The following is a 10828-nucleotide window of genomic DNA, read 5'->3' as shown; positions in this document are numbered from 1 at the left end:
CCAGGCTGCCTGTGTACGGCTTCATGAGCCACGGCATTAAGGGGTAGGCTGGGTCCCCAAGGATCACGATAGGCATTTCGACATCCCCAATGGTTATTTTCTGGTCCGGGAAGAAAGTCCCTTCCTTCAGCTTTTGAAACAGACCAGAGTTCCTGAAGACGCGAGCATCATGGACCTTTCCCGGCCATCCCACGTTGATGTTAGTGAAACGTCCCTTGTGATCCACCAGGGCTTGCAGCAGCATTGAAAAGTACCCCTTGCGGTTTATGTACTTGGTGGCTTGGTGCTCCGGTGACAAGATAGGGATATGGGTTCCCTCTATCGCCCCACCACAGTTTGGGAATCCCATTGCAGCAAAGCCATCCACTATGGCCTGCACGTTTCCCAGAGTCACTACCCTTGATATCACCAGGTCTTTGATTGCCCTGGCAACTTGGATCACAGCAGCCCCCACAGTAGATTTGCCCACTCCAAATTGATTCCCGACTGACCGGTAGCTGTCTGGCGTTGCAAGCTTCCACAGGGCTATCGCCACTCGCTTCTCAACTGTGAGGGCTGCTCTCATCCTGGTATTCTGGCGCTTCAGGGCAGGGGAAAGCAAGTCACAAAGTTCCATGAAAGTGCCCTTACGCATGCGAAAGTTTCGCAGCCACTGGGAAGCAGTCCCACCAGTTTGTGCTTGTTTCCCGGTCCCAGAATCGGCGTTCCACGCCATGAACCTGCCCCAGTAACACCATGATTTGCACATTGCTGGGGCCTGTACTTTGTGAGAGGTCTATGTCCATGTCAATTTCCTCATCACTCTCGTTGCCGCGCTGCAATCACCTCATCGGCTGGTCCTGGTTTTGCTTTGGCATGTCCTGGCTCTGCGTATACTCCAGGACAATGCGCGTGGTGTTCATAGTGCTCATAATTGCCGCGGTGATCTGAGCGGGCTCCATGATCCCAGTTCTATGGCGTCTGGTCTGAAAAAAGGCGCGAAACTATTTTCTGACGGAGGGAGGGGCGAGTGACGACATGGCGTACAGGTACAGGGAATTAAAATCAACAATGGTGGCTGTGCATCAGGGAGAAACACAAACAACTGTCACACAGAATGGCCCCCCCAAAGATTGAACTCAAAACCCTGGGTTTAGCGGGCCGTTGATTTCACGGAGGGAGGGGGAAGCAAATGAATACAGAACAAATCTATTTTTTACATCTTAAGCTGGCAGCCAACGGTGCAGCATGACTGATAGCCCTCGGCATCTTCTGGGTGCTTGGCAGAAAATATTGGGCGCTTGGCAGAAAATAGTGTACTACGACTGATAGCCGCCATCATCATTGGGAAGGCAGCAGAATATGACTGGGGGACATACAGAGTTTCAGCCATCATCTGATGATACCAGTCGTAATACACCATCTACTGCCAAAAGGCAAGGGGCTGCTGCTGTGTAGCAATGCAGCCCCACGTCTGCCAGCCCCATGTCTGCCAACACCCAGATCGCCGATGAAGGCTACCAGTCATACTGCACCGTCTACTGCCAAAAGGCAATTAGCTGTTGCTGTGTAGCAATGCAGTACCACGTCTGCCGGCACCCAGATGACATATGGTGACGGTGAGCTGAGCTGAGCTGAGCGGGCTCCATGCTTGCCGTGGTATGTTGTCTGCACAGGTAACCCAGGTAAAAAGGCGCGAATCGATTGTCTGCCGTTGCTCTGACGGAGGGGGAGGGGCCTGACAACATGTACCCAGATCCCCCCGCGACACTGTTTTGCATCATTCAGGCATTGGGATCTCAACCCAGAATTCCAATGGGCGGCGGAGACTGCGGGAACTGTGGGATAGCTACCCATAGTGCAACGCTCTGGAAGTCGACGCTAGCCTTGGTACTGTGGACACGGTCCGCCAACTTAATGCACTTAGAGCATTTTATGTGGGGACACACACAATCGGCTGTATACAACCGATTTCTATAAAACCGGCTTCTATAAATTTGACCTAATTTTGTAGTGTAGACATACCCTGAGTCAATTAGGAATCAGTTTAAACTAAACTAAAATAAGCCATTCTCAGTGCAAACTCAGGTCTAATTTGTAGTCTCCTAGCAGCATTTTTGTTTCCTAGATTTCTCCCACCTGTTGACTATGTAGGTTTCAGATCAGTATGGGCCAGACTGTAAACCTATTACTCATATTGGTGACCAATTACTCACACAAGTAGTCCCCCTGAAGTCAATGGCAATACTTATTTGAGTAACTGCACACCAGTGTGGATGAGGGATTCACAATCTAGCCCTTTCATTGTAAACTCTTTGAGATGGGGACTGTGTAATTATATACGTGCAACACCTAACACAATGGGGCCCTGATTGGACACCTTAAGTGCTACTGCAATACAAAGAATAATACTCCCCATATGTGTTAGTGTCATTTTCACAAGACTAATCTTTTTATTATAACTATTTATATTTTCTACCTGCATTTTTAATCACTCTTGGTCTCTTTGAGTTAGTTCTGTTTTTACTGTTATTTTCAGCTCCTCCCAAATTAGTCTCTTTCATGAAGCTGTTAAGGAAGTCCAGACCAAACAGATTGCTGCAATACCCTACTAAACATCTTCCCCAAACTCAATACATTGCCGTTTATCATTACCATATATTTATTGTCCTTCAGGCAGTTTGTTATCCAGCAGCTCTTGTCCAAACCAATCTGCATTAATCTTTCAAGTAAGATTCTAGGAGACATGCTATTAGTTTCAGCCAGTAAGAGCTAAGCTGAGCTGCTCTCAGCAGGGAATTGTCTCTTCCTGGCTGCAATATTAAGGGGATGTTAAACATATATATCAGCTAGAGGTCACTCTATGGTGATCTTTCTGAAACACTTGGCTGCTTCATCTCCAGCATCTTTTGGGGAATAACTTGTATATCTTTTACAAATCATACTTAGATTGCAAGCTCTCTGGGACAGGGGTCATGGCCAAAATTTTCAAGAATAGGAGCCCAAAGTTGGGTTCCTAAATCCCTATTTTGGCTTCTAAATAAATAACCTGATTTTCAAAAGCATTTAGCTCCCAGCAACTTCCAGTGATCACCATTGCTCGACATTTTTGACATTTTGAACACTTGACATTTTTGAAAATCAGGACACATAGTCCAAGAGCCTAAATATGAATTTATGAGCCTGACTTTAGACCCCTATTTTTGAATGTCTTTGCTCATGGCTTTCTACATATTCAGTAAGGTTCTTAGCTATTTGGGGGCACTCCGTAAATAACAAATACTAATTATCTGGCTGGTTGATAGATGAGCACTTACCATACTTTTGGCAGGCATCAATTAATTTGTCAATGGCCCAAGCCCAGCTGGAGAAAGAAATTTTGGAGAAAAGAAGGAGGAAGTAAGAAATTCCCCCAAAGAGGGTTAAATTACAACAAAAGGATTCCTGCAGCTGTATTTTGGGTCACAAGAATCTCATCTGGAAAGGCAGATAAACGGGGAAAGCCCAGGGGGACCAAGAGAAAGGTACGTCTAGTATCAGTCTCTGGCATCCCAGCATAGTTATTCACCAGGGCTTCAGAGGCTAGTTCTAGGTGGTTGCTTCTTCGTCTTCATCTTCATCTTCATCATTCCCTCCCCTTGTTGTGTGGAATTCGTATAGCACTACACACATTCCAGCCAACCAGGCTGCCACAGTGCCGGCAGAGAATATACAGAAGCCAATCAGACCCAGGAAGGCATAGTCTGTATCATGTAAATGGAGGAGACATGTGTAGTGGAGCTTCGACTCCACCCCAGGCATTGACCAGCCATGTAGAGCTGCTGGGCTGTAGCAGGAGATGTTCTCAGGATCTGTAGAGGAAACACAGAAGAAACCCTCTCTTGTGTATGTCTTGAGCAACAGTAAATAGGAGTCTGGAGGCAACTTAGAAAAATAACTTGTCTTCACGCAAATGTCCCTAGTAATAAAGGATGCTAGGGAGGGTAAAATCAGTATGGTTTTATCTCTGTATCTGAATAACATTCGGGATGAGCCCGAACACCCCCAAACTTGGGGCAACTTCAGTTTTGCATGTGGATCCAAACACAGCTCTGCATAAAACGTTGGTGCTCTGTTTCCTTATCAGGCATCAGTAGCTTTTAAAAGGCATGGCTGGGGCATTGTTTTGCAGTACAGATGGATGGAACATCCATCTTATCTGTACCATCTCACCTGTATCTGTGGCAGTGGCTCACATGAGCAGGGAGCTTCTTATTTCCCTCCCAGCTGGAAAGAGAGGTGCTCTGGGTCAAAGGCACTCATCCTGGATATGTTTACCCGCAGCATTAAAGTTTAACTGAAGTTCTCACCCTAGTCCCAGGGAAACATAAAACCTCCTGCCTCTTTCACACACAAAGTGTTGCTGGAAGGTAGCAAAGCCTGACAGGGAAGAGAATGAGAACTGACACATAGGCCTTCTGCCCTTTCTATCAACTCTATATTCACCCCTCTCTGGCACCCGTGAGTAGCAGCCATGATGCTGATAGGGAAAATCCCTCTTCTCCCCCTCAGTCCTAGCAGAAGTTGCTCCTGTGATGTTATTGACACAAACTGTGACCGTATAGACCATTGTTGCAACCAACGTTCTGTAGTGGCACCAAATCTTGTACAAAGGAGGTCAAGTAAGGTGTCTATGAAAAGGTTATCATTTGCTGGTTATGATTATGCTGTCTGGATGCATGTATCATTTTTGTATTTAAAGTTATAAGTATTGGCTCTATACTGTCTATATTTCAAACTTGTGCTATGCTTCTGGGTGACACCCCAGATAGCTTGGCATCAGCACTGTCAAGCCTGCTTGATGGCCCATTAAGGACCATCAGTTATACAATTGATCCATTGAGAGAAGGTGGATACACCTTATGACTCAGCAAGGCATGCAGGGACATGCCTATGGAGGGAACTCTAAAGCTTTCAAGCCATGTGCTGGGCAGCTTGTGTTTGAGACAAAGGAAGCACAGGCCACATGGCAAGAGACTATAAAAGGCAGCTGCATCTTCTCCATCTTGTCTTCAATCCTGCTTCTTACCTCTGGAGGAACTTTGCTACACTGAAGCTCTGAACAAAGGACTGAATGACCCATCCAAGCTGTGGATGTACTTCAGAGACTTGATTTGAGCCTGCAGTTTATTCCATCACTGCTACAAGCCTGAACCAAGAACTTTGCCATTGCTGTATGTAATTAATTACTTTGACCAATTTTAGCTCTCATCTATATTTCTTTCTTTTTATGAATAAACCTTTAGATTTTAGATTCCAAAGGATTGGCAACAGTGTGATTTGTGGGTAAGATCTGACTTGTGGGTAAGATCTGACCTGGGTCTGGGGCTTGGTCCTTTGGGATTGGGAGAAACTTTTTTCTTTTACCGGGGTATTGGTTTTCATAACCATTCATCCCCATAAGGAGTGGTGCTGGTGGTGATACAAGGGAACTGGAGTATCTGAGGGAATTGCTTATATGACTTCTGGTTAGCCAGTGGGGTAAAACCAAAGTCCTCTCTGTTTGGCTAGTTTGGTGTGCCTTAGTAATAAAGGACATCCAGTCTTGGGCTGTGACTGCCCTGCTCTAAGCAATCTGTCCTAAATTGATACTCTCAGTTGTGTCCCGCCAGAGGCCGCTTCATTACAGCTCCTTCTCCTCCCTCTGTCCTGCCATGTGAATGTCTCCAACACACACATGAAATCTGTGATGTGAATATTAAGACTGACCTCTCTCCTCATGCAAGAAAAACGCACTTATTATTAAACACAAATAACCAAAGCCCCCAGTTTCCCACAGCTGTTGCATGGGGCTTCAAGACTGATGCACCCAGTCATCTGCTGTAACCCTCTTTTGTACTGGTGCCTATAATAATACATATGGTTTCTTACACTCCTGTATAAGGCTCCGATGCACTTTCTCCCATCTACAATGTTATTACTATGATTAGGTCTTTACAAACTCCATAGGCATGTGTAGCACTTACACGCAAACAAAAGAGCTTCCTGCCCCAAGACAGGTACTTAAATAACCTTAACTCTGCACTGAGTAACACCAGCCTCCAATCTTCCTTTCTTTGTTTTTACTGAGAGTCTTGCCCAGCCAATCCTTAAACAATTACTATTTTCAGAATCCCCTCTCAACATTGTGCTGTGTGTAATTCTTTAAAGACTGGGGCTTGTGAACATTTGGAGTTGGGAAAAGCCAGCATACATTTCAGTGACTCCCAAACACGCTCTTACTCTTGGGACCAAAATGACTCTGGGAAAGTGAAATGGAGACTCTTCTACCCTGTGGATAAGCAACAGCTACAATCCAGTTACATAATCTTTTAACTGAGGCAGAAAAAAACCCAGCTGGATTTAGGCATTTCTGGTGATTTAAGAAAAAAAATCATCTTTCAGGCCTCAACTCGGGAAATTATCACTATTGAGAACAGCATTTAAGCGTGTGCTTAATTATCACTGGAGTCAAAGGGATTTAAGCAGGTGCTCATGTGCTTTCCTGAGCCAGGACTTCATTTTGTAAATTGAGTCAATTTGCCCTGGCATCCTTGAGAATGAGAGAGAACATATGGGAGCCCCACAATAGCTAATGCACAAGAGATACTTTCCTGAGTACGATCACACTTAATGTCCTATTTTACACTCTGTCAGTCCTCCTCAATGTAGGGCCTGAGCCAAAGTCTGCTGCAGTTAATAAAAGGACTCCCACTGAGTTCAGCATGGGCTCTGTATCAGGTCTTTAATACTGAGTGCTGTACAAAAGGTATCTGCATTCAGGGCAAAAACGACTGAGATAAAAGTGCTGTGATAGTTAGTGTGAGTAGAGAAATCGTTTACCCCTGCTCCAGCAGAACAGCTCTTACTCTTAGGGAAAAGGTCATTGCTTGTACTGCTCATGTAACAAAAATATAGGCAGGGTATGAAAGTAGAGTGAAGTCCTGGCCCCGCCCCACTGAAATCAATGACAAAACTGACACTGACTTCAATAGGGCCAGGATTTAACCTGTGGTATCCTGTCCCAGCTAGGGTCCCAGAGGAAAGGGAGCTGACTCAGTTTCATCCTCATGTGTGTTTGTGCACAGAACAAAATTGCCATATAGTTGGCCCAAATGAACGTCTACGTTCAAGAAGAGACACCCAGGAATGGAACAGCAGGACGATTTACAGGTTAGGGTAGGGGTGCATTGGCAGAACCATGGGGAGCCCTGGGTTGGAAAAGCAGGGTACTAGAGGTCAGAATCGAGGTGGGCTGGGAATGGTGTGTGAGGCCCCAGGGCTGGAATAATGGTATCTCTTGCATTTTCATTTGAGGGTTTTTTTAATCTACCATTAAAAACCCTGAAATTTAACACCACTAGCAAAAAACTATACTCCAGAATGGAACTACAGAAACGTCCGGAAGTTCAGAGGAGCAGCTTTCCTCATCCAGAGCTTGCCCAAGAACTGCCTGTGGGTAATACAGCAGGACAGACACATGGCACTTTGAACTGATCACAGACTACAGTGGCACCAGCTGAGGCTAGAGCAGGAATTTTAAAGGTCTAGCAAATCTCCTTGTTTCTTATCACTTAAAGCCAGTTCTTGATTGTTAGTTTAGCATTTTGTGGTTGCACGCACGCACGCACACACACACACGGTTGTTTGTATGTAGCTGAGGGGAGATATGATTGCTCTCTATAAATACATAGACAGATAAATACCAGAGAGGGAGAGGAGTTATTTAAATTAAGGGCTAATGTGGACACAAGAACAAATGGATATAAACTGGCCATCAACAAGTTTAGGCTTGAAATTAAATGAAGGTTTCTAACCATCAGAGGAGTGAAGTTCTGGAACAGCCTTCCCAGGGGAGCAGTAGGGTCAAAAAACCTAACTGGCTTCAAGACTGAGCTTGGTAAGTTTATGGAGGGGATGGTATGATGACACTGCCTACAATGGCGTGTGGCCCATCTGTGACTGCTAGTAGCAAATATCTCCACTTGCCAGAGATGGGACACTAGATGGGGAGGGCTCTGAGTTACTACAGATAATTCTTTCCCAGCTGTCTGGTTGGTGGCTCTTGCCCACATGCTCAGGGTCTAAGTGATCGCCATATTTGGGGTCAGGAAGGAATTTGCCCCCAGGTCAGATCAGCAGAGATCCTGTTTTTTTTTTTTTGCCTTCCTCTGCAGCATGGGGCACAAGTCACTTGTTGGTTTAAATTAGTGAAAATAGTGCATTCTCTGTAACTTTAAGTCTTTCAATCATGATTTGAGGACTTCAGTAACTCAGCCAGAGGGTAGGGGTCTATTACAGGAATGGGTGGGCAAGGTTCTGTGGCCTGCGATGTGTAGGACATCAGACTAGATAATCATGATTGTCCCTTCTGGTCTTAAAGTCTAGGCATGCATGGGTGCCCTTGTATGTGTTTGATGGTGTGTATATTGTTATGGTCAGAGGGCCAATCCATGGCTAAGGTAAATTGGCACAGTTCAGTTGACTTCAATGGACCTGTGCTACTTTACACCAACTGAGAATCTGGCCCATAATGTGAAGAATAACAGTGACATTCTGATACAGAAAGCAGAACTATCTGCTTAGTTCCAGCCAAATCTTGGGGTGCCTGGGCTGGCCCACAAAGTCCTCACCTGGGAAGCGAACGCCACTTTCTTTCATCCAGAGGGTGAAGTCCAAGAAGGAGCAGTTACAGTTCCAGAGGTTTTCACTTAGACCCAGGGACTTCAGATTGGGCAGATCCTTGACAATGCTAATATCCAGGAACGTCAAGCCAGTCCGGCTCACATCCAGGTGCCTCAGCCAGGTGTTGTTGGCAAAGGAATCCTTCTCAATCTCCACCAGATTTGGGTTGTCCGAGATCTTCAGCACCACCAGGCTACTGAGCTGGGAGAAAGTGGTGAAAGTGACCCGGGTGAGGTTGTTAAAGCTGAGGTCTAGGTAGATGAGCCTGTTGAGACTGATGAAGGCGAAATCCAGGTCTTCACTAATGGCATTCTCCCTGCAGTCCAGATAGACCAAGTCACTTAGGAAGTTCAGCTCCACCGATGGCAGGTAGGAGATGTTGTTGGTAGCCAGAATCAGCTGCCTTGTGTCCAGTGGAATGGTCGTGGGGAAATCTTGCAGCTGCTGCCCTGTGCAGTTCACTTCCAGGAATTGACAGGTACACTTTACTGGACAGTTCAGGCTCTTTGCCATCACTCCCATTCCAAAAAGAAGCACCAGCCACAGGGATTTGTGGCCATTCGGAGGGGACATGACACGGTACCTTATCTACTGTAGCTCCTCCACACTGCTTCAGCCCTTCAGAGAATGCTGGGGCAGAGGCCCTGCAGAGCTACAAAGCACCAGCCCTGTTCAAGCAGTTTTCTCATTCCAGTGAGACCGAAAAGGAGTTGAGCTGTGAGGCTGTTTGGAAGCGCTCTGTATCCCTCGCTCATGCAGCTCCCTGGCAGATTGCCTACTTGGCTGCTTAGCGAGAGCTCACCCTCTTTGTGCTTGAAAGTAAAGAAGAGCTGCTTGCAAATGGGAACATCTTCGAGTCACACCGGTTGCCAGTTGACACCTTTGTGACGTCAGTAGCTTGCAAAAGCAGCCTGGCTTCAGAGAGAGAATTCTAACCTGGCCAGCAGGGCAGATCTGTGTGTGAGTGTGCGTGTGTGTGCAGGAGCGGCGCCAGGGTTTTTGCCGCCCTAGGCGGCAGCGCTGCTCCTCTGAGCATTCGGCGGCGGGGGTCCTTCCGCTCCGTGTCTTTGGGGCACTTCGGCGGCGGGTCGCGGAGCGAGTGAAGGACCCGCTGCCGAATTTCCGCCGAAGACCCGGAGTGGAAGGACTCCCCGCCTCCGAATTTCCGCCAAGGGTGGCAAAATGCCGCCCCACAAATCCTGCCGCCCTAGGCGACTGCCTAGGGTCGCCTAGTGGAAGCGCCGGCCCTGTGTGTGTGTATACAAATGTGCCTGTCTCTGTCTCAGGCATGCACAAAGCTCTGTGTGTGTGGCTGTACTGAAAGAGTGTAGTGCTTGATGCAAGGAGGTCCATGTGAGTGCAGTGCCTACGTATACAAGTGTGTATTTATGTAATGGTGGTATAGTGTGTAGTGGTTAAGGGTGTTCATTTGCTCTAGTAGATAGATAGGTCTGCTTGATAGAACAAATAGGCTTGTATCTATATCGACAATGTGCGTGTTTGTGTGTGTGTGTGTCTTGGTTTTGTTTCCTTTCTTTGGATACATAGATCACACAAAAGAGACTTTCACATGCACTTATACTCAGGGTAAAATTTTTAAACTGCTTAGACCTTCTAGCCTCATTTGTGTTATAGAACCTTCACTGGATGATCCTCTGCACACCAGCCTTTTTATTGAGAAGATCTATGTTGTCTTTTGGCCTGTAAGCTCTTTGAGGCAGGAACTGTCACTTATTATGTGTTTGCACAGTGCCAACTGATGTGGGGACCAACCTGGTTGTGGCCTTTAGGAGCTACTGCAATATATATGTTAAATTACACACACAAAAAGTAAATTAAAACCATTATTAAGGTTACAAAGTCAAGACCTCAAAAATTAGAAAATACACCGCTAGTTAGTTGTAACACTGTGTTGATTCAGAAGGAAGTGACCTAACCCACTCAGCAGGAAGTTACTATAGAAGAACAGACTCTTGAGACTTCTGTTTAAAAAAAAAAAAAATTGGGTGGAAAGTGTAACATATTTTCTCTGTTATAGAAATTTCTTTATCTTGGGGAAGTTTCCTAAAGCATGCTAAATATAACGCGACCCGATATAACACGAATTCGGATATAACGCGGTAAAGCAGCGCTCCGGGGGGTGTGG

The 10828-nt window shown here is 46.1% G+C and overlaps 1 protein-coding gene across 1 annotated transcript; it reads right to left on the bottom strand.

The window, feature by feature from the left end:
• Positions 1-3567: 3567 nt before the first annotated feature.
• Positions 3568-9532, bottom strand: LOC113407520 (leucine-rich repeat-containing protein 52-like). Its single transcript, XM_026656117.1, has 3 exons — positions 9485-9532; positions 8631-9270; positions 3568-3830 (listed from the first exon to the last, which is right to left on the bottom strand). Exons 1-3 carry the CDS (start codon positions 9530-9532, stop codon positions 3568-3570), a joined length of 951 nt encoding a protein of 316 aa, XP_026511902.1.
• Between the last annotated feature and the right edge of the window lie 1296 nt (positions 9533-10828).

This window comes from Terrapene carolina, unplaced genomic scaffold (assembly GCF_002925995.2).
Source record: "Terrapene carolina triunguis isolate 2854851 unplaced genomic scaffold, T_m_triunguis-2.0 Scaffold212, whole genome shotgun sequence".
Lineage (NCBI taxonomy): Eukaryota > Metazoa > Chordata > Testudines > Emydidae > Terrapene > Terrapene triunguis.
The sequence above is the reverse complement of the archived record's forward strand: the minus strand, read 5'-3'. Positions and strand labels throughout refer to the sequence as shown.